The 23,583-nt window shown below is 54.2% G+C and overlaps 2 protein-coding genes across 5 annotated transcripts in view; one reads left to right on the top strand and one right to left on the bottom strand.

Moving 5' to 3' along the window:
* The window catches only part of KATNIP (katanin interacting protein), a 179,141-nt gene that overhangs the window by 137,441 nt on the left and 18,117 nt on the right, over nucleotides 1-23,583 (top strand). For all 3 annotated transcript variants that reach the window (XM_036066228.2, XM_036066239.2, XM_036066218.2), the window contains 4 exons: nucleotides 8,399-9,266; nucleotides 15,026-15,751; nucleotides 16,554-16,759; nucleotides 19,117-19,195. In XM_036066228.2, the coding sequence (XP_035922121.2) occupies nucleotides 8,399-9,266; nucleotides 15,026-15,751; nucleotides 16,554-16,759; nucleotides 19,117-19,195 (1,879 nt within the window). The remainder of the gene's footprint in view (nucleotides 1-8,398; nucleotides 9,267-15,025; nucleotides 15,752-16,553; nucleotides 16,760-19,116; nucleotides 19,196-23,583) is intronic.
* The window catches only part of GSG1L (GSG1 like), a 230,726-nt gene continuing 229,274 nt past the window's right edge, over nucleotides 22,132-23,583 (bottom strand). For both annotated transcript variants that reach the window (XR_013448788.1, XR_004908983.2), the window contains one exon: nucleotides 22,132-23,010. The gene's annotated coding sequence lies outside the window, so the exon portion shown is untranslated. The remainder of the gene's footprint in view (nucleotides 23,011-23,583) is intronic.

Here is a 23,583-nt window from a genome sequence, read left to right as displayed (position 1 = left end):
TGTGGGGGGGGCCACTCCCAGACCCCCAAACTGACCCCCTAGCTCTTCCATCCCTGTGTAAGGTTTTTTTTTTTTTTTAAAGATTTTATTTATTTATTTGACAGAGAGATCGAGAGAGCACAAGTAGGCAGAGAGGCAGGCAGAGGGAGAGAGAGAAGCAGGCTCTCTCCTGAGCAGGGAGCCCGATGTGGGACTCTATCCCAGGACCCTGGGATCAGGATCCAAGCCGAAGGCAGCCGCTTAACCGACTGAGCCACCCAGGTGCCCCCCTGTGCAACTTTTATCTCCCCCTGCTCCCCATAAAACTGTTCTCTTCGCTATGCCTTTGCTCCTGCTGTTCCCAGAACTCAGAATGCCTAGCCCGGCTTATTACAAACCCGGCCTTCGAGGACATTGAGGTCCTTCTCTCTTCGCACACGAGCCTCCTGCACAGCCCTAGCCTGCCCTAGGCCCCTTCGGGTGGTCTCCAGCCATGCCTTTCCAGGCACCAAGTCCCATGCTTCCCTAGGTGTTCCTCAGTTTCCTGAGCCTCCGATACCTCAAACGGGGTACCCCCTGGTCAAAGCCATCCCGCGGGTGTACCCCACTTGGCCCTCACAGTGTTGTCCAGGTTGGGAATCACTTGACAACATTTGAAACTTGGCTTTTGATGAACTGGCGTTCATTCTGTGTGTGGCGTCCATCAGCCGGAGCTGAGTGGCCCCAGGCACCCTCTGGACTGGGGGGCATGTGTTCTCCTGCTCACCCCAGGCCCCACACCCCCCTCCCCCCCACTGTGGCCCTACAAGCATCTGAGTTTGTGACCCCTTAATATGCAGACTGTCATGCCCTCCTTAAGATGAAACTTGCTTTCTTCTTTTGCATCCCACATAGACCAGGACCCCGAAAGGCCCCACCATGTGTTATGTATTCGATTGAACAGAATTGTAAGAATTGCATTCTGGGGCCTCAGCCCAGATCTAGGGGAGCCCTGGCCTAGGGACAGCAAGAGTGATTCTAGGCCCCATGCTACGGGGCATGGGATTCCTCCTCTGCCCAGAGCAGGGGGATTGCTGCACCGGGCCTTAGGGGAGCAGGGAGTCTCTGGGCCACGCTAGCCCCGAGCTGCCAGGCTTGGCAGGTACATACACCCAGGCAGTGGGCGGGGTGCATGGCTTACATTTCTCACTCACGTGCCGTGTGCCAGGCAGTATTCAAAGGGCTTTGCATGTCTCAGCTCATTGATTCCCCCCAGCAGTCCTATGAGATGGGTACGGCATAATCAGCTCTACTCTACAGAGGGAGAAACTGAGGCACTGGACAGCAAAGCAGCTGGCCGGTGGTCACATGACTGCCAGGCCCTCTGGGGCCCATCACACAGTCCTGCCTTTCAGTAGAGACTGTGGTCACTGGAGGGCCATGCCCTGTCGAGGCGGCGGTCACTGCCCCTTTGCACTGGCCCCGTGGTGCCAGATGGCCTGAATGTTCCAGAGAGGCCAGAAAGCTCCCGGTTTTTAGAAATTGTCAACTAGTTTTGGAAATGTTAACTGCTCTGGGAGCCAGCCCAGCCCAGATTTAGCTGTAGGGCCACCAGTTAGTGACCCGATCTGTCACATCCCACCCGCGGCTGTGGTCCTGCGTCTGTGATGGGTGTTGGGAGGGCCAGAGTGCTTGGCCCAGAGCCCAGCAGGTAGTAGGTGCTTGTCAAATGTCACAGCGTCTCACCGTCTTCTTCCGACTTTCTACATCACAAAAATGGTTTTCATTGCTCTTCTTCCCCAGGGATGTGTAAAAGGCCATTAAGGTCTCCTCCCCATAAAACATTCAAGTTCAGGTGCTCCAAGAAGGAGCACGTTCAGTTCCCAGAGCTAGGCCTCAGGACAGATAGGAATTAGGACAGGACTGTTCCCTGTCCTTGAAGATCTTCCATCCAGGCGGGGACAGGCACCAGCTGGTAAGCCCAGCTCCGAGAGCCCAGAGGAGGACCCTCGATTCCACCAGAGGAGGGGAGGAAGGGGTGACAGAGAGGGCCAGGGGATTCCTGGAGGAGTCAGCCCCTGAGCCAGGTCCTGAAGCCTGCATGGTGGCTCCTAGGCAGCAGCGGCTCAATCCCCAAAGCCCCCCCATCCCCAATAAACCTACCATCAGGGGGAGCCCCTCCCAGTCAGCCCAAAGCCCCTGGGTCATGACAGAACCTATAGAGTGTGGGATGCTTCAATATGGCCCCCACGGGCTGTGCATGAATGGGGTCCACCATTGCACAGCTAGGCCAACTCCAGTTGGGTACCCAAGGAAGGGTCTGCTTTCAGGGACTCTGCCCGGCACTCAGCATTCAGGCCTAGCCAGTGCCTCCTCCAGATGCTGTTCTCTGGGGGTTGTCGGCTGTGCTTAAGGCAGGTGTTTGTCTCTGGGGAGAGCGCTTGGTGAATGCAAATGCCCACACCTCTGCTTGGCTTGTTGTCATAACGGAACTGCACCACCATCCATCTTTGCTGAGTGGTGTGTATGCTCGTTGGAAGAGATGTCATGCGGCCCCAGGGCCAAGGAGGAAAGTGGCCTTGCAAAGTCGATTCAATTACGTAGATTGAAATAATATTAACATTGTCGTATTAAAAATGCATGACGGTCTCAGCATGGTGGGTTCTTGTCAACTGTAAAGAAGGACAATAAAGTCGGGGTGTGAACAAGGAAAGATGCTCCCATTCACCCCAAACCAACCAAAGGGTTCCAAAGGGTCCTTTTGAAAACCCATGACAGAAGTGTCTCTCTGAAGGTTAAGAGGGTAGGAGGAGTTTCACCCTGGACTCCTTGGAAGCCAGGCCAGAGGGGGAAACAGGCAGGACTAAAGACCTGCTTATTGGAAAGGAGGAAGCAGGCTGGTTCCTTAGAAGTGAGAGAATCGTCTCCCTGTATCCACACCCAAAGGCACACCACATGCAGAGGTTTACTGAGGGGACACCAAGGAATCTAGACCTGCAAAATCCTTGAGCTGGCTTCCTCCACACTGCACATGTGCATCTCACGTGGTTTCTAACCTCGCCTCTGAGGTGTGGTGATGGGGACATCCCTACATCCGTAAGTACGGGGGAGGAGTCTGGAAGGACACGTGTTCGCACTCCCCACCCAGGGCCCACAGCGATCGCCTCCAGGGCTGAGGAGGGAGCCGGGATGGGGAAAGGAGAAAGTCGGTCCACGGGGACTTAGTGAAAACGAGAAATGGGGTCAGAGGTCCGCCCAGGGCAGGTGATTCTGCCCGTGGCCAGACCTTCTCGGGGTCTAGCTTGAGCCAAAGGGAGAGGCCAGTCAGAGTGGCTCCCTGCACACCAGCTGCACAGCCTCGGGGAAGGCTGAGCCTCAGTGTTTTCATCTGCAAGATGGGCCCTTGTGGAGTTGCTCCAAGGCTGGGTGACATGATGCGGCCTTTTATTTTTTTCATACTTGGAATTCCCGGTGAAGTGACTACTATTTGTTTCCCAAAACCAGGGAGCCCCCTCCGGTGATCCTTGGGCCAAATCTGCCTACAGATATGGCCTGTTTGGCCTTCAGAGTGTTGGAAACTTTTCAGATTTAAGCACCATCAGGCAGGACCCGAGCCTCTCGGCTCCCCACGCCCCCCACCACACCCTGAGGTTCCACCCTTGCACATCTGTCTCCCACCTGCCTGGCACCCTGCGTCCCTCCTTCTGTCCCTTCTCCGCCAGACTTCTTGGAGGGAGCTGGGCGGCAGACGGCTAGAGGTCAGGCGGTGCCCCAGGCTGTCCGTGGAATGTAGACAAAAACACATCGGGAGCCAGACATCGCATTAGGAGAGCCAGGGTGCCCACCTCGTGACTGCGCTGGACCGGAAGCCCTCCCCAGCACCCCCATCACCTCTTGAAAGGAGTGTTTCTGTCTCGCCAGATGTTTCCGTGGTGGAAATTGTGCAGAACGAGTCATTGATGCTGCCCGCGCTGTCCTTCTCGAATAGCTATTTCCTGATTAATTCACAGCATGCACCCACTCTGCCTCCGCTAAACAGAGAACACATCCATACAAACATGTAAAAGAGAGCTCTGAGAATCGACTTTTCTGACAGTCGGCAAATAGTAGCCTGCCATCCTGCAATTGGATGATTGAAGCCGGGTTCCTGTGGTGTAACACGGGCTTGATGCTTCTCATTCGAAATTGCGACGGAAACCTCTGTGGCTGGAACTCGGGGAACTAGAAGTTTAGTTAGAGCTTACTCACCCAGCGGCAGGAAGGCTAAGGGGGGGATTACGGAGAGGTGGACACCCCTGGGGTCTCAGAGTCCATATCTCAAACCCAAATCAGCAGCCAAAGCGAGGTAGACACTGTTCTGGGGATGAAACAACAGGCTGCCATTTTCCCGATGAGATTTGTTCTCAGGACACTGTCAGAGAGCAGTGCCATTCTGGAGAAAAACACCTGTGTTCATGCTCGTGTAGTTCCAGAGTAAGGGTTGAGTGCCAATCATGAGCCAGGCACCTGCTGGGCCCTTGGACAAGATTGGTAGGGCCTCCACTGTCTGAGGGCTGAAGTTTGAGTGGGGGAGACAGGATCTAAGTTAAAAGCTGATCAACAAGATTATTCCAGAGACGGGAAGGGAATCGAACAGGGCAGTGAGAGAGAGAGGGGACCGGATGAGTCAGGGGCTCGAGAGAGGGTCAGGAAGATGTCTCGGAAGACAAGGAGCCAACCTTGCAGGTGCCTGGAGCAGAACACTCCAGCCCAGGTCCCAGGGTGGCCATGAGCTTTGCAGGACCACGGAGCTGCAACCAGACCGATGTGTGGGGAGTGGGGGCAAGAGGGGGAATGTGATGGGAGCCGGGGTCAGAGAGGTCAGCAGGGGCTGGATCACATGGGCCTCATTGGCCACTGAAGGGAGCTGGAATTTATTCTCAGTGTCGTGAGAAATTGCTGGGCAGTTTTAAGGAGGGGGCTGCCATGAGCTAATAATGTTGTTTAAAAAAAAAAAAAAAAGACTGGGCTGCCGTGTAGACAAAAAAGTGTGTTCGTGTGGGGCGGGAGCAACTGACAGTGCAGAGAGGAAGCGGAGGCCGATTAGGAGGCTCTGGTCATTGTCTCAGGGAGAGATGGGGCCCCCCGGGCTGATGGGCAGCAGCGCATTCAGGGACAAGGGGTCAGAGATTCGGGAGGGGTTTTGGATGTAGCCCCTAGAGACTTCTGACAGACAGGATTCTTAAGTGAGAGAACAAGAGGAATCAAGGAGGACTCCTAGGTTGGGGCACCCAGTTGAATGGTGGGACCATTTTTAAGATGGGCAAAGACCAGGTTTGAGAAAAGTGGATCAAGAGTTCTTTTTTTTTTTTTTAAAGATTTTATTTATTTATTTGACAGAGAGAGAGATAGTGAGAGCAGGAACACAAGCGGGGGGGTGGGAGAGGGAGAAGCAGGCTTCCCGCGGAGCAGGGAGCCCAATGCGGGGCTCGATCCCAGGACCCTGGGATCATGACCTGAGCCGAAGGCAGACGCTTAACGACTGAGCCACCCAGGTGCCCCTGGATCAAGAGTTCTATTTAGGATGGGGTGCCTAGGTGGTGCAGTCTACTAGGAGTCCGACTCGATTTCAGCTCAGGTCATGATCTCAAGGTCCTGGGATCGAGTCCCGCGTTTCGCTCCACACTCAGTGGGAAGTCTGCTTGAGATTCTCTCTCTCCTTTTCCTTCTGCCCCTTGCCTGCTCCCATGCTCGCTCTCTCTCTCTGTCTCTCTCTAAAATAAATAAAATAAATCCTTTTTTTAAGATTTTATTTTAGGGTGCCTGGGTGGCTCAGTTGGTTGAGCGTCTGCCTTCGGCTCGGGTCGTGATCCCAGGGTCCTGGGATCGAGTCCCGCATCGGGCTCCCTGCTCAGCGGGGAAGTCTGCTTCTCCCTCTCCCTCTGCCTGCTGCTCTGCCTACTTGTGCTCTCTCTGTCAAATAAATTAAAAAAAAAAAAAAGATTTTATTTTATTTATTTGAGAGAGAAAGAGCACAAGCAGGGGGAGGGGCAGAGGGAGAAGCAGATTCCTCACTGAGCAGGGAGCCCGATGTGGGGCTAAATCCCAGGACCCCGAGATCATGACCTGAGCCAAAGGCAGACACTTAACCGACTGAGCCACCCAGGCATCCCCTAAGTAAATAAATCTTAAAGGGAAAAAAAAAGAATCCTGTCTGGGGCATGTTAAGGTTGAGATACCTGTTTGATATCGCAGAAGAGAGGTCTCACCATCACTTGGCTTGCTGGAGAGTTCAGGGTTGAAGATTAAAATAATCAGGAGTCATCAACAGGAAGATGGTATTTCGGGCCTTGGGCCTGGCTGAGCCCACCTAGTGGAGGGTGCGGGGAGATCCGAAGGCCTGGGATTGAGCCCTGGGGCAGCCCAAGCAGAGGAACGGCAAGGACCCAGGCGCTGCAGCTCTGAGAGCCGGACGCAGGAAGGAAACCAGGCAAGTGCAGGGCCCGGAAGCCCAGAAGGAAGTCTACAGAAGGGGGGTAACCCGCTGCACAAACGCTACCGAGCCCCAGCTGAGGACTTGTGCCTCTCCCAGCGGATCTGGCAACCTGCTGGACCCTACAATTTATTGTCCAAACCAGGACACTTTAGAGGGTGGAAAGTGGGTTTTATGAGTGATGACAGCAGGACAATAGGAGTAAATCCAAATTGTCCCAGATTAACAAGGAAGCTTCTGCATCCTAGAGATTGGTGCCCTTGCTGAGGAGGGATCCACGTAGAGGCGGGGGTGAAGGCCCGACGGGGGCGAGGCCGAGAGACAAGGCGGGAGGAGCAGCTGTGACAGGGACTCTCAGAGTTGAACAGACAAATGTGGGGGCACCCCGCAACGGACCACTCCTCAGCAATGAAAAGGAATAAAACAGTTAATCACACAATACGGCGAACCTCACTTCTGCTGAGTGAAAGAAATCAGGCCAAAAAGAGTACGTAGTACATGCAGGATTCCTTTTATATAAAAATTCTAGAAAATGCAGAGTAATCTGTAGTGACTAAAAGCGGACGGGCTGTTGCCTGGGGGCGGGAGAAGGAGGGAGGGTGGGATTACCAAGGGGTACCAGGGAACTCTGGGGGCGACAGATATGCTCATTAGCTTGATTGTGGAGATGATACACCATAATGTATACACGTGTTAAAACTTACCAAGTTGTAACGCTTTAAATACGCACAGTTCACTGTATGAAGTACGGATTCTATTTCTCGTTTATAAAGCTGTTTTCAAAGAAAGAGTTTTGCTCTAAAGGGGAATGGATAAACAGGGCAGTGGCAGGAGGAGGTGTGATGATAGTTTAAGCATGAGCAAGGAAACATTCAACGTCTGTGTAGGGGCACAAGTGTTGTGGGGAGGAGAGGACAGGAAGGCTAAGCCAGGGATCCTGTTGTGAAGGTTACCATATGAATGTCATGCCGAGGACTTCGGAATTCATCCCGTCAGCCTGAGGTTCTCTACCTTCCATGTGCCAAAGAACCATCCGGGGAACCTGTTACAAGTACAGCACCACACCACGTCCCCTCGGCCCCCCTCTGATCGCAGCTGAGGCGGGACAGCCCCTGGGCATGCTCACGGGCAACACCTCAAGGGCTCCCAGGTCTCTCTGCCTTTTGAAAGCCACCAGGGCCCTCAACTTGTGTCCCCAGGGGCAACCTTCAACAGTGGAGAAGCGGGTCAGTGGATAAACACCCCAGCCTCCCGTGTTGGGAGGGACACTTCTGAGGTGCATTCTGTGGGTCCCTGCAAGGCCCCAGCACGATGGAGCCCCATTTGCCTACAGCAGGGGCTCAAAACTGCTGGGGGGGCTTTCTCCTGCCCTATCTTACTCTCCCTTCTCCCTCTTGGGAACAGCTTCCAAGTAAGCAATGTGTACTCAACCCTTGCCTCAGGCTCTGCTTTCAGGGCACCCAAAATAGGACACCCATGGAATCAGGGGCTCTGCATTTCACATGCACATCAGGCTTTCCTGACGCAGAGGTCCCAGGAACCGTGTGTTAAAGAACCGGCAGTGGAGAACAAGAAGCATTTCACAAAGGGGAGTGACTGGGCCAGCTCTGCTCTTGTAGGGAGTGAACTCTGGCAATGTGAAGTTGAGGTTGAAGGTGGCAAGAGACAGGAAGCAGGCAGACCAATTAGCAGGCTGTTACCAGTGTCCCAGCGGGGAGTAACGGTGCGAAGGCAGCAGTCGGGCTGTCTCTTTGTGAACGTCCTTTGATTTACAGAGTATGGAAGGGTTCACACAGAAATGACACCAGCCTTATTTAACATCCCGGGTCCTATGGGGTTTTTTTGTTGTTGTTTTTTAAAGCTCACGTTTCTAGCATCCCACATGTTTCTTTTGGATCTCCTACTTCCAAACTTCGATACATCAGCCTGATGGACACAGCTTCATTTTGTTCAATCTTGTGTTTTTAGGATCTTGACGTCGGTGCCAAGAACGTGAAGCTTTACGTCGATGAAAGTCTCATCTTTGATGGCACGTTAGACAAAGGAGGTGGAGAGGCCCCGGCTGACTGGAGCATCCCGGTTGGCGTGGAACAGGAGCAGGACGAGAGCAGGGGAAGGGCCCTGGGTGTCCCCTCGGGGGAAAGCAGAGAGGCCCGCAAGATGGCTGGCACAGATGGGGAGCTCTCGCCGCCAGCTGCAGCACTAGCCGATGTGAAGCTTTCTTCCCAAGGAACGTTACTTGGCGGAAAGATGAATCCTCCCGACTGCACGAAGGACAGCTTGTCCAAGTTGGATGAAGATGCGAGCTGCCCAGCAGCCCTAGCCTCGACGGGGGGCGTGCTGGGGGCCCCCCCGCTCTGCCCGCCTGTGGAACGCCCTCCCCTTGACCCAGAGCTCTCCCTGGCCCAACAGCTGGAAAACCTCATGAGCAGAAAAGTCTCCGAGCCGCCAGCGAAAACCCCATCGTGGTTGCAACCTTCTGCCATAGGGAAGGGTGGGAAGCAGGGAGGCAGGAAGCCCAAACCGCTCTGGCTGAGTCCTGAGAAGCCGCTGGACTGGGTAGGCAGACTTGTATCAGACGCCATCACGGACACCATGGGGGAGGCTTCTAGAGAGGTCGAGGTTGGGGATAAAGGCCCGAGGCGTGAGCCAGGGCGGCCGCGCAGCTGGGATGTCATCGCTGGAGAGAGAGCCCAGAAGGTGACCCCCAAAGTCTGTGATGACTTTGACATCTTTAACCAGCCTTCCAACAGGGAACACCCTGCTAGTGGGAGGAGAGGCCCAAGGAAGGACACCCTCATCAGCAGTCACAGCGATGGCCCGCCAACCGGCAGAGGTAAGCTCGAGAAGCAGGCTGACCCGGGTGCCACCGTCCCCGAGCGTGGGCCACTGATTGGTATGATACCATTTGGCTCCATGGACCTCTGTTTCCTCATCTGCAAAGCATGGGGGTTCTTCTCAAACAGTGGTCACAAATTCACTGTCTCGGGGCCACGGAGGTGACAGCGATGAGTAGAATGGGCAAGACATTCCTTGCACATTAAAGTCCTCGATATATTTGTTGTTGCCACCGAGTTATGTCCCCTTTGCCCATTTTTCTTGCCATGTGGCTTTTCCAATCTAGGCTTTGCTATTCCACCTCTGATGGAGACGTTGGTGTCTAATGACTTCACTTTATTCTTAACTGTACCATCAGGAAAATAACACAAGTGTGATGAGAAATAGCACTTGGCACTTGCCTGGGCGTGGGAAGTACTACAGAGAGTGGTGAGGACTGTGGCGCTGGCGAGAGCCAGCCCATCTAAAACGGGCAGCTGCTCCCGCACTCAGAATGCTTTCTGGCAGTTAGCAATGCAAGGCCGATGTGCCAGGCTTCCCTTCTCCTTTTATGAAGAGAAATCAGAAGTGTAGAATATTATTCATTATTGGCAATGGATTGAGAGTATTTCTAAAACTACTATGTAGGTCAAAAAAAAAAAGAATCTGCTGGGAGGACTCACCTGGTGTGTGAACCTCGCAGTCGATTGTATCTGAGCAATCTGAAAGGCTGGGTTTCTAGATATTTGCACTCCGATTTGGCTCCTGGGAAGGTGCGTAGCCCAGCAGCTAGGCGTCAGACCATTTGATCCCAGCCTCTGTTGCTTCTAGGCTGGGACTTACAGAGCTGGGCACATCCCCTTTCTGAGCCTCAGCATCCTCAGCGGTAAAATGGGAACAAACCGCCTCCCCCCCATCCTCAGTGCTGTGAGGAAGGAATAAGAGGATGGCGGCACATATAACTAGAGCCTGGCGTGTGGGAAGTGCCCCGCAAGCACCAGATCCTAGGGCCTCTGAATGGAACTCCGCCCCACCGAAACCACTGGCCTGTGGAGTGACACCAAGCATACCATCTCATGGGAGGATAAAATGAGGTCATGTGTGTGCGGCATCTGGCACAGTGCTAGCCGCAGGTGTTAGGTGCCGCAGTCCATCATCATCCCTACCCCCCCACTGTGGGATTCTGCCTCCTGGCATATCTGTATGGGAAGCCAGGGTATATTCCCTAGTGAATCGGGTCAGCGTCTATTCTGTTACTGTCCAGAAGGCAGACCCCAAAGGTCTGCACTCAGCCTGAGTCTACGCTTAGACGTGCAGAGAGTTGGTGGCTTCTTTCAGAACCCCGAGGTCACATAGGGCACCAGGGCACGTCCCTCAGACACGGGGTGCCTTTCCGCATAAACGACAGGCTCCCTTCTTCCAGGCAGAGTTTCCCCCCGGGCTCCCCAGGCTTACACACTTCTGCTGCCCACCCCCACTCGGACTTAACCCTGAAACTGGGCGTCAGGGAGGAGAGCAGAGCAGAAGAACTTAGAAGCGCTCTGAGGGCAGAGACTGTGTCTTATCTGTATCGGGGTCCCCAGGACCCAGGTGCCCGACACGTGGTGGGTCCTCTGCAGTGTGGGAGGGGTGGTGTAAAGAAGGAACTTCGGTGGCTGGATGCATGGCACGTTTGCATTAAGCTAGGCTCTCATCCAGGCATGTTACTCAAATGATTTCATCCTCATGCCAGCCCCATTTGACAGATAAAGAAAATGTGAGGTTTAAGTAACTTTTCTCGGGTTGCATGGCCAGAAGGGGTTAGAGCAGGATCTGAACCCAGGCCATCCTGCTCCAGTATCCATGCGTCGAACTAGTTACCCTATGGCACCCCATTTCCGCAGCCACCTGACCAGGGAGAGCCAGGCGATCATGAGTCTTCCTGGTAAACAGACCCACAGAACCTCTGGGAACTCCGAGGTGATGGGTGTTATTCTAACTTGTCCACATTCAGAAGATTTGGTCTCATTTTCATTTCTTTCCAGGCATTTCACTGCTTGGCTTAATGACACATTGAGAACCGAGCCCTGGAGATTTAATGCTTGTTAAGCCAGTCATGCTAAAAAGGAAAGTTGCTTAGAAATTTTAAATTACCCATTACATTGAGCCAAATCCCACAGCCATGCCCTTCAGGAAAGGTGAGGGCCAAGCCCTCCAATATGCTTCTAGAATGAGTGACTGCCTGAGTTCTTCCCTGGGGCTAGAGTCGTGTTGTCCCCAAAGGATAGAGCCTGGAAATCCTTTTGTCCAACAAAGCATGTAATGTCATTTGCATTTTAGAAGCATCTGCATCAGCGGTCCATTGGCTAGAGGTGAATAAAATTGCACCTGCCCAGTTTGAGCACAAGACCTCCAGAGGCAGGAAGTGTGGCTGCCTGTCACCTGAAATTGGAAGGAGGAAGCAGAAAGCCAGTGGGCGCCCAGGAGACTTCTCCCTCCTGACTCCCCAGCGCTGCTGGGCCCTGCCTCTGCCACCTTCCCTCACTCTTCCTCATGAGATCAGCTTTCCGTGCTCTGTGCACAGGGCAGGAGGTACCCCACAGCCCAAGAGTGACAGTTGCCCGGCTCTCGCTCCCAAAGTCTCAGGGGAGACGCTGATTGGCTGACGTGGCCCTTTGTCCAATCAGCCGAGGCTGGAGGGCTGTTCACCTTGAACACACGTGGCTCTGTTGTGTCTCCCTATGTTCAGTCTCGTTTCCCGTTTTAGGAAGAACTAGTATATACCTCACGGTGGTGCCGTTGATTTTTACAAGCTTGAGTTTCAAACTTCATAGTTCCTGTTTACCTCCACCAAGGGATAGTTTTAAGTCTTCAATCCCGTCATCTCATCCTAGTGCCCCCCGCCATGAATGGTGTGTTCTCCTGCAGACAGAGGGAAACGGGGGCCCCCAGCCTGCTGTCACATCCAAGAGGTCCAGGAGAAAGCCTGCACCTCTCTGCTTTCAAAACCCTGACTGTACGTCTTGGGGAGAAAAAATCAGAAAGCAGGAGCAGAAGGAGAGCAGAGTCCTGCCTTTCTTGCCCACCCAGGCCGAGACACACAGGCTGAGTCCCTGACACATGATGTCTGTTCCCTCTCCTCAGCTCCCTTACAGCCCAACCCAGGCGGTTCATTTCAGTCAGTGGAAATCAAATCCCAATAAACTGATGTCATGACGATCCATATGGGAAGTTCCTTCTGCCAGATGTTAAGCCTCACGCCTGGAGGAAAGGAAGGAACTCCTGGGGTCTTTTTTAATGGCAAATGAAGAAGGAGGGGAGGGGAGAGGACAGGTGCACCAGAGCTGACAGATGGAGGGGGGAGTCCCTCGGCTCCCAGGCGTTGCATAATGGTGATGCCAGCCATCCATCCCTGGGCCAGCAAACGTGGACTGAGCACTTCTGTGCACCACGTTCTCTGCCAGGCCCTGGGACGCAGCAGGGAACAGAGCAAAGAAGTCCTCCCCAAGGAGGAGGGGGCCAAGAAGGGCCCGCACGTGGAGATCCGGGAGAAGAGCATAACTGGCAGAGGGCACAGCAAGCCTAAGCAGGAAGAAGACTTGTGTCCATGGAACAAAAGGCCCACACAGTGGAGCTGATCATTAGGGAGAAGGTGTGAGGTGAGATTAGAGAAGCAGGAGGGGCCACACCGAGGCCCTGGGGGGCATGGCAAGGAGTTAGGTGTTCTTCACCCCCAGCTGGAGACGGTATGCCGACTGGAGGAGTTGGTGACAAATTCCCTTTCAGGCACACCCTGGATATGTCTGGACCTCCAGAGGGGTCCTTGGAACTGGAAGGTGGTGGCGAGCGGAGAGCAGCCAGAACTTGACCTAGAAAATGGCAACCAGGAGCTGGTGGGGTGAGGTCAGAGAGGGAGGGCAGTGTTGAGAGGACCGGATGGGGTAGGGCCCCGGCATGGGGAGGTGGGCAGCAGCCGCAGGGGAGAGCCCGGAAGGGCAAACGCTCCTGAGCCGGCAGAGGAGGGACTGTCTAGTGGAAGAGCTTCGCCTGGGATGTCAAGCACGAGGACTGAGAAAAGATTGAGTACTCGGAGTCATCGTGTACTTGCAGCTCAGTGGAGGGTTGTGAGAATTACAGGACTCTTACAAAGGCAAGGGATGGAACGCCACCAGGGGTTTGACTTCAGGCATGGCTGCATCCAGGGGCTCAAATGACTCTCTCTCCGTCTCTTGACCCACATTATCTGTGTCGGCTTCGTTGTCAGGCAGGCTCCCCCCCTCCTCCAGGGTAGCAAACTGGCCACCAGCACTGCACACCCACGTCCGGCATCCTGCCACCCAGGGGCACCAGCCTAAAGAGAGCCCCTCTCCATAATTCCCTTCCCAGCCTGGAAGGACGCTGTCAGCATTTGCCTAATCTGGATGGTCTGACGGTGGGGGATCCCCAAAGGAAGATCAGGAGAAGGGCAGGTGGGGCTTGGGTGGGCCAAACCAGTAAGTCCGCAAAGAGGCCCCAAGTTGCAGGGGTTGAGGGAGGGTGGGAGTGAGGAGGGCTCAGGGGCTACAGCCAAGGGAGGGAGAAAATCGGGTGGCAGTTAGAGGAAGCCACGAGATCAGGCCCTGCTTCCTTTTTTCTTTCCGGTAAGAGAGATTTATGTGTGTCTGCAGGCGGAGAGAGGGCAAGGTGCCAGCGGGGAAGGGGTGATGGAGGGTTCTGGAGAGAGAGGATAATTGATGGAGCCAGGCAGCAAATGGAGTGCAGGGCACAGTCCGGTATGAAAGGAGGAAAAACAGAACGTCAGTGTCATCAGCTGCTGTTTTTCCAGAATGACACCCTTACATGGCAGTTAGCTGAGGTGTGGCTGTGAGGCCAGGCCAGTGCTGGGGGCGCACGCTGAGGCTTTTCTGTTCTACGAGGAGGAGACTGCGGCCTTCAGAGCCAGCCCTCTGAGGGCCAGGCCCGCGCCGTCCATGTGCTGGGGACGCAGGCTTCTGTTCTCGAAGCCAGCCTAGCCACACATAGGAGTACATTCCTTAACCCGTGTTGTCAGCGTTCCTTATAGCACTTTTTCCTGATTATAAAAATAATACATCTGGGGAACTTAGAAGATCAGGTGACCAAGAAGAAGCTAGAAGTCCTTCCTCCTCACCACCCAGAAAGGAGCATATTAACACATTGGTGCGCGCCGCCCCTACTAGGGTCTGCCGCAGCCAAAAGAGCGTAGCTGGCTTTTTTCCCATCGAACATTCTTTTGCGAATGTTCCACCTGCCGTTGGGCAGTCTTTGAAAACACTGTCAGAGTCACGTGATGTGACAGCCTCGGAGCAGCCCCTCTGGTTGCTGACTCAGGCGCTACCCCCCCCACCCCCGCCCGTCGTGGGAGCCTCTGACGTGCAGAACGGGCTCTCGCGCAGGTTTTCATGCAACAGAAGGTCTGCCCTTGACTTGCATGGGGGTCCCATTCTCAGGAAATCCAAAGTATACTGAAAACTGCTTTGCTTTTTGCAAAACAACCAGATTCTAGACTTGGGTAGCTATGATCAGTTTTTGACCAACCTGAATGTTGGCGTGTGACGGGAGGCCCCGACTGTCCCCATGCAGGGCAAGAGATTAACATCCTGGCCCCACCTGTCAAAGGCCAGGCATTGAGACAGAGCCAGGAGCAACCCCCCTGATTTCTAGAATGTCCCCGTGAGGGCGACCCCACCTAGCCGAGAGCCCCCTGTTGAGACCATCCGTAAAGGTCCCCACTCACACACGTGCCGCTAATGGGGCTTCACCCCTCCTGTGTTCTTCCAGAAGACACCCGGTCCGGCAAGACGCCGCCGCGGTCCCGGTGGTGCAGTGAGCAGGATCACATGCTGCATGAGTCCTGGGACTCCCTCAGTGCCTTTGACCGCTCCCAGCGGGGTCGCATCTCCAACATGGAGCTGCAGGGGGACATCCTGGACGAGTTCCTGCAACAGCAGACAGGCAGCCGCCACAGCGACCAGCTGCCCCCAGGGAAGGAGGAGAGGCCGGAGCCAAGGAGAGGGCCGGAAGACAGCTCCGCAGAGACACACGACGGGAGCGACTTTGAGATCCCCGTCTTGCCTTATGGACAGCGCTTGGTCATCGACATCAAGTCGACGTGGGGGGACAGGCACTATGTCGGCCTTAACGGAATAGAAATATTCAGTTCTGAGGGGGAGCCGGTGCAAATCGCAAACATTCACGCAGACCCCCCTGACATCAATGTTTTACCAGCCTACGGGAAAGACCCCCGCGTGGTCACCAACCTCATCGACGGGGTGAACAGGACCCAGGACGACATGCACGTCTGGCTGGCCCCTTTCACGCTGGGCAAGCCCCACTCCATCTCCATAGATTTCGTGCGCCCTTGCCAAGTCGCCCTGATCCGGATTTGGAACTACAATAAATCTCGGATACATTCCTTCCGCGGCGTGAAGGACATCACCATGCTGTTAGACGCTCAGTGCATCTTTAAAGGAGAAATCGCCAAGGCCTCGGGGACCCTGACGGGAGGTAGAGTATGTCTGTAAGAATGTTCTGGAAGCCCCTACCTGCTACCCGCTGAGGCTCTGAGGAAAAACTAAAGGCCCTGGCTAGCCAGTGACAGATGGGTCTCTCCTCTTCCTGGGCCTGGCTCACTCCTCACTTTTTGCAGCATAGGGGTGCAAGGGCTGACCTCATTTAAACTCCTCCCCTGGGCACCGGCCTTACTCAGCTTCCCTAGCGGTTGAGTCAGAGAAGGGGGAATTCTTCTGCGAGCAAGTTACTGAGGGGGTGCTCCCGGGAGAGGCTGTGGTGCAAGGAGGAAAACAGGATGGGTACAGGGAAATGCTAGGGGTTGAGGGAGGCTGAGTCTCAGCCTGATCCCAAAGGGAGTTCTGGAGCATAAATTGCAGGATCTGTCCTGCCTTAAAGGCAGAGCAGCAGGGCTCCCTGGGTTGGGGGTGTAACTTCCACGCCCTTCCCGGCAAGCCTCCAGCCCCCAAAAAGGGATCGGCAAGCACCTGGGTGGGGGCCCAACAGCATCTGCGAAGGTGCCTCCCCCACACCTAAGAAGCAGCTCTCATTTCACGACGAATCACAGCGACTCTCATTAGGTTAGCTCCCTTCATTAGGTCTAAGTGGTTCTTAGGGCATGTGAATTTCATTTGCAAATGTGTGACTAATAAAAAGGAAGGCTTCCTAACACAAATCAGCAACTGTCGGTGGGTGGGGATTGTATAGCCCAGAGGTTGATGGGTCTGGGTTCCTGCTCTCCAAACCATGGGGATTTGGGGCCAGTTGACTCTTCCGGTCTCCGTGGTATCCCATCCAGCCCCAGAGCACTTTGGAGACACCATCCTATTCACGACCGACGATGACATTCTGGAGGCCATATTCTGCTTGGATGAGACATTTGACGTGGACGCAGAGAGCCCCTACAGTCTGCAGAGCGAGGAGACGCCCAGGAGGCCGAGCACCGCCGGCAGCGAAGGGGAGGACAGGCCCTACACCCAGGCCGGCCCATGGGCTGAGGACCGGGTAGGACGGGCGGGGAGGGGAGCCCCCTGGAGAGATTTCTCCTCCTGACTCCGCAAGGAGCAGGAGAAATGAAGATGGATAGCCTTTAAGCTGTTAGTGCTACTGTTTGGCATTTCCCATTTTTCTACTTCATTTTTTGGTCCTCTATATCATATTTCATTCTCTAATTATGTTTTATTTTTTTATTTTTTTTTTTAAGCGAAGTGAAGAAAGTATTCAAATTTTAATCAAAGCTAGGAGAAATCAGTTCTGCATCGTCTCCGTAATTTAGAGGTTGGCAGTCTCGAGGGAATTTTTGCTTTGGGTTGCGTTTTGATCACTCACTGTTGGTTTTGATGGGAAGGACTGGAAACGCTTTTAATAGGCAGGCTTAGAATTAAAATAATGATCATCTCAGGCATCGTTTCCTGCACACGTCGGGCAGTCCAATGGTGGAGCACCACGTTACCGTGTGAACCACCCTTGCAGGTAGAGACCATCAATATCCCCATTTAGGAAACCAAGGCTCAGACAGGTTAAGTGACTTGCCCAAGGACACACAGCAGGAGAGTAACCAGGCTACAACTTGATTGCATGACTCCAAAGTCTGTGTTTTTAACTTGATAAAGCAGTTTTTTAAGAAGTGAAAGACTCTCAGGGGAAGGGCCAGTCCAAGTGAAGGACCAGGAATCCAGAGACCCAGGGCCCCCAGGGATGGTCTTGAGGCCCTAAGGAGAAGGAAGAGGTGGTTACAGAAGGTGGGGGAGTGGAGTGGGGACAGCTGGAAGCCAAAGGACAGAAGGCGGGCCTTGGCAAGGTCATGAGGCTGTGGTGTGCAGATCCCACGGTGTTCACTGGAGGGTAAAAGCCCACAGGGGCCAGGCAGAGTGTTGTGCAAGACTGAAGGGGTGCTTGAGCCCCCTGCTTCTCAGGACAGACAGGAGTTGCTAGTTCATGTTGATAGTTGTCCTGATTTTTCTCGAGAGAAGCCAGAAATCTGGGTTTTTATGGAAAATGTCCCAATTAAAAACTGTTGGCAACTAAGTGGGAATGCTTTCAAACCTTCTATGAGCCACCGCACGTCTGTGGTCTGGATTTGATCCCTGGGTCTCCAGTCGGGAGCTGACCTTGAAGCCTTTCATGTGCCCAGCACTTTCCAAATGCTTCTAAGGGGGGCGCCTGGGTGGCTCAGTCGTTAAGCGTCTGCCTTCGGCTCAGGTCATGATCCCAGGGTCCTGGGATCGAGCCCCGCATCGGGCTCCCTGCTCGGCGGGAGGCCTGCTTCTCCCTCTCCCACTCCCCCTGCTTGTGTTCCCTCTCTCACTGTCTCTCTCTCTGTCAAATAAATAAATAAAATCTTTAAAAAACAAAAACAAAAATAAAAAACAAATGCTTCTAAGGGTCTCTGATCTCGTCTAGCCTGTGAGGGATAGGGAGGAATCCTTCTCCCAGCCCGAGTGCTGGAAGGCCAGTGGCTCACCCCTAGAAAGTGACAGGGCTGGAGCTGCACCCCACCTGTCTGGGTATCCAGGTCAGCGCACCCACCAGGGAGCGTCCCAGGAGGCTCCGGGAGGGCAGGGAGCCAGAGAAGGCAAAAGAAGGCACATGGGTGCCAGGGCAGCGGCCTTCCTGGGTGACCGAGGCTGCTGGGCATCGTGGATGCTCCTGGCAGGCCACCTTCCTCACTCTCCTCCAAGGGCCTCAGGAGGCTGTGTCTAGGGGCCGGGCCGAGGGCGCCATTGTTCCTGGGACCGAAACACCATCCCCACCGAAACTCTCACATCCGGGCAACCAGCTTCCCTTCCTTTTGCATCTTAGCTTCCTTATCTGCAATGTAGTAAAGGCCCTTTTGCCCTAACTTATGGTGTAGAGGTCTAATGAGCAAAATGTATATAGTGGGGAGTGGCTGCCCACTGTGACTGCCTCTAGACCAGGGCTGCTTTATCCTGGCTTCCCCTGCCAGTCTCCTGAGGGGCTTTAAAAATGCAGATGCCCAGGCCTCGGGTTGGATTGTTCCCCCTCCTTTCCTCCATCCCTCCCTCCTGATCCTTCTCCCTCCCTCCTTCCTCCAGCTCCCTAGGTAAACATCTGTTGGGTCCTTCCCTGTTCCAGAAAATCTGATCCCCTTAGCTGGTGGCGTCAGACTCCTCCCCTACCAGTAGGAGCTGGTGGCGGGGACTCAGACACACAAGGGTTTCTGGATCTGCCCATGTTACCTGGCATGGAGCTTCCACAGTGGCAGAAAATGCAAGAAAAGACACAAGGGGTTACCTGGGGCTCAGGGTGCATAACAGCATCTGGGAGAACAGCCAGCCAGCTGTGCGGATATCACTAAACTCACTTCCTTTCCCTCTGTTTCTCCCCCAACCTGTGCACAGGCCCCGGGGCTAGAGCGGCCATCCAGTCCCCCTGCCCCCGAAGTAACCACACCAGAGCCAGGCATCTACCACGGGATCTGTGAGTATCCTCTCTTGGGACAGTGTCCAGTGGCAGGAGGACCATCAGGGGCCAGGGTGTGTCATGGCCACTTGGGGCAGGGATTCCTTGGACAGTTGGGCAGGTTGTACATTGCAGAGATGCCAAGCTGCGGGACAAGTGGGGTCTGACACAGCCTGGACTGGGCTCACTGGCCCCGGCAGGCCCGCATCACTTCGGAGGAGATACCTCTCTGCAGTAGGCATTTCCAGAAGGGTACTCAAACTCAGACACACGCGCAAAGAAAACATGCCTCTTCCCTGTTCCAGGTGGGGCGGGGGTGGCAGGAATCCTAGCCCAGGGTGCTGGGTCTTCAGAGAAGACAGAAATCTGGATATTAGAGTGGTCCTGAGTTGGATGAGGGGCCCAGGCCTTTATACGCCTGTATCTACATGTTTCGGGTGCGGGCTGCCCCTAGGGAGGGGCAAGGCCAAGGGCAGTGCATGTGGGCGGACTCAGCTGTGAGCCCTCAGCCCTCAGCACTCCCCTCCACTGGAGGAATGAGTCCTTCGGTCAGACGGTGGGGGGGAAGTGGGACCCAGGCAGCGCCCCTCAGCATCCTGCACACCCCATTCTCGAGGCCTTGCCGTCACCCCCTCCTCCCCCGGAAGCCTGCCCATGTGCCCAGCAAGAACCATCTCTCCCACCCTTGCTGCACAAAGACAAATTCCCTCTTAGAAGAGGGGAAGATGCCTTACTTTGAATTCTCACAGCTCCTTACATTCCAGAACACTCTCTCAGTTTCTCTCAATTACTCAGAGACAACAGAGAATTTCTAGAACCAGCCTAGTGCCGGCAAGAGCCTGGTTTGGGGCTTGGTTTCGTCTCCGGCGCAGGCACCATGCTAAGGCTTCCCCTGCCTTATCTCCCCAAGCACTCAGTTCTTTTCCGTCCATACAGCCGGATCCAGGGGTGCGAATGACGTCATCAAGCCTTGGTGTCTCCCTTCTGCCCTCTGCGCTGTCTCACTCTCTCTTGCCTTTTCTCCCACTGGGACCCTGCCCATGCAAGAGCTTCTGTTCCCATTGTTCAACAGTCGGCCCAGAGTCAGGTCTCCCCGGCCTGGCTTGGGTCATGTGCCCATCCATAAGACAATCAGCGTGGCTCACCCGGCGGGGCAGGAGCAGGGGTGAGATGCTAAACCCGGATTGGCCAGGCCTGGGTCAGAGCCCATCCCTGGAGCCCAAGGCGAGGGGTCAGCCACTTAGTTGTGCTCTGGTGGAGGTCAGAGTGCCACAACCAGGGAAGGAAGGAAGGAAGGTTGGCCCCGAAGCAGCCACTGTCCCCTTCATCTGATGATTTCCCCAAAGATGCTGTCTATAAACGTCCTTCCTGCTGAACCAGCTTCTGACCTTTCTCAGAAATGTATTCCAATACCTTCGGGAGTATGGCCCAGAGCAGAGCTCAGAGCCCCTTTTAAAGCTATGAGGAACATGCGATGTCTCTGCTTCTCTGCTTGGTAGGAAGAACCTCCTGACCAAGCATCCTATGCGCTTTTGGAGGCATGTGATTTCCGACTCGCTCTTCTCGGAACCTTTTTGTTTTCCCTCCACTGTCTCTAAAATCCTAAACCCACTTCACCAGCCTGTGCAAATGGAGAGCGCTTTGATAACGTGACCCGGGGGGATGCGCCGGGGTTGGTAAATATGGCCAATCCTATTAATGTTTTGAAAGGGGATATATGACTTGCTAATTTGCAGATGACACTAATTTTGGGCGTTTTGCAAATATCAGCAGTGATGAATAAGAAAGTAGCTGAGAGAGTTGAAACGTGGGAGAGAAATAACAAAATTAATTTCCATTTGTATAAATACTAATTGATACACCAGAGGAAAATGAATATGGAACGTGAATATTAGCTCAAACAGGAGAGCAGGTGCTTTTGGAGCAACCCCAAATTAGATGTCCTTGCAGCTCCCTGTGCCAGGCCAGCAAAGGGGCAGCCGGGGAGAGGCTGGGGGGCCCCCCTCCTGTTTTCCCCCGGGGAGGTGGCATTTCTCCCTCACAGCGATCGCCTCATCCAAATCCACTCCCTCCTCCACCTCCATGCACTCTGCCTCTCGGGATCAGTACCCACAGCCACTCTGTCGCTTGGGTCAAAAACATCGTCTCTTTCCCTCACTTTTGCACAAGCCACTGAGCATCCTGGTGGTGCCACCTTCAAAACAGATCCTGAATCTGGCCACTTCCCTCCGTTTTCAGGAGGGCCACCCCTTGTCCAGCGTACCTGGTATCACAACAGCCTCCTCCCTGGTCTCCCTGGAGAGCCCAACCCCCAACCCGAGTGAGGCGTTTCAAGTGAGCCCCCTGCTTCCAAGTCTAACCCTCCAGGGGCTCCCCACCACAGAGAGAAGGCAATCCAGACTTCATGGCGTGCTCTAGGTTCTGCCCCACCCTTCTGACCTCATTTCCCTCCACTGTCCCCCTTGATCACTTGGTTCTAACCACAGGTCAGATTTGTTCCCATCCTGGAGCCTGTGCCCCTGCTGTCCTCTCAGCCTGGAATGTTCTTCCAGGAATGCTGAGGAATGGCAGCCTCCTACTCATCAGCTGGGTCTCGGCTCCAGTGTCATCACCTCAGGCCCTCCCTCACCCCCTCCTCCCCTCAGTCCCTCCCTACTCACGCCTTCTTGGCTTCATGGCACCCATTGCTCTGTGGAACTATCCTATCTGATTGCCTTCACTACAGTGGAAGCTCCCAGAGAGATTCTGCCATGTGTTGACCCCTGGGTCTCCAGGTCCAAGGACAGGGCTCTGTACATAGTAGATGATCAGTAAATATTTGTTTACCATTAACTATGAATTTGGTGAAACTCAGTGATCTTACTTTGATTCATTTACCTGTGCTTGTCAACTGAATACATACTCTTTGATCCATCATTTATTTCAAAAGAAAAACAACTTTTATTGACCATCTATTTTCCAGATACTGTTCTCGGCTCTGGGGACACAACAGTGCACAGAGTTAACAGAGCCTCTCCCCTCAGGGAGCTTCCATCTTAGTGGGACAGACAAGAAAACACACAAGCAAAGGAATGGAGAATACATTGTCGGGTAGTGACAGGTGTTGTGATGAAAAATGAAGCAGGGCGGCGGGGGGGGGTGCCATTTGAATGCGAGCGGTAAGGGAAGGCCTCTCTGAGGACATGACATTTGAACACAGACTTGGGATGAAAAGGAATGTATTGGGGCGCCTGGGTGGCTCAGTTGGTTAAGCCACTGCTTTCGGCTCAGGTCATGATCCTGGAGTCCCGGGATCGAGTCCCGCATCGGGCTCCCTGCTCGGCGGGGAGTCTGCTTCTCCCTCTGACCCTCCCCCTTCTCATGCTCTCTATCTCATTCTCTCTCTCAAATAAATAAATAAAATCTTTAAAAAAAAAAAAAAAAAAAAAAAAAAAGAAAAGGAATGTATTGATTAGCTTTTGCCACAGACCAAACCGACCCAAACCTGAGTGGCTTTAGCACAACCACTGTTTAATCCGTGATCGGCTTACAATTCATTGGCTTGACTGGCCTCTCCTGGGCCTGCTCACGGGTTTGGTCAGCTGGCAGATGGGCTGGCGGCCAAATGACCTCGGATGTCTTCTCTCCCACATCCAGCAGTTGGGAGGCTGTTGGCCCGAGTGACAGGGAGACCAGGCGCGCCTGGCTCCTTCCACGGCAGGACTCCCAAGTGCAGCGAGGCCCACGTGTGCGCTTTCCGTCCTCTGCCCGTCCCTGCCTTCTCTGCTTCTCTCCCATTGGCCGAAGCACATCACGTGGCCCAGGCTCAGGGAGTGAGAAATGGACTCCCGCTTCTGGATGGAAAAAGCAGCAAAGTCACATTGCAAAGAATCTGTGGCCATTTTGCATGCTGTTGGTACCGTGAGAAGCTAGAATGTGCCCGGTACCATGCTGGCCACGCATTTCCATCTGCCCCCAAGATGTCCTCCATGCTGCCTCAGCACCATGGAGAGCAGAAGGATCAGAGGCTGAGTTACAAAACGTATGTTGGAAATGACAGGTGTGTAGGAGAAGAAGCCGATCTCCAGGGAGACTGGGTGACTTGGCCTCCCTGGGCTTCTGCCTCCACACCTGAGCTCAACTAGGTGGGACCACGTGACATCCAGGCGGACTTCTGTGAAAGTTGCAAAGGGTGTGAATCTTCTGAACACAGCCCCCCAGGAGGGTGCTGAAAGAGGCTCCAAATTCTCCCAGGGTAGAGAGTTCGCTCAGGCTTAGTCCTGCTCTAATGGGAGACCAGTAAGGAAAGAAAAGTTCTAGCCAAATACCTGATAGGACCTGACCAAGGGCTTCATTCGGTTTGAGCTCTCTGGGCAAATGGATGACTCACCTGGGCCGTATTGCCCCAGGACCACAGAGGGTCACTT

This window comes from Halichoerus grypus, chromosome 6 (genome assembly GCF_964656455.1).
Source record: "Halichoerus grypus chromosome 6, mHalGry1.hap1.1, whole genome shotgun sequence".
NCBI lineage: Eukaryota > Metazoa > Chordata > Mammalia > Carnivora > Phocidae > Halichoerus > Halichoerus grypus.
This window is presented reverse-complemented; position numbering and strand designations above follow the sequence as displayed.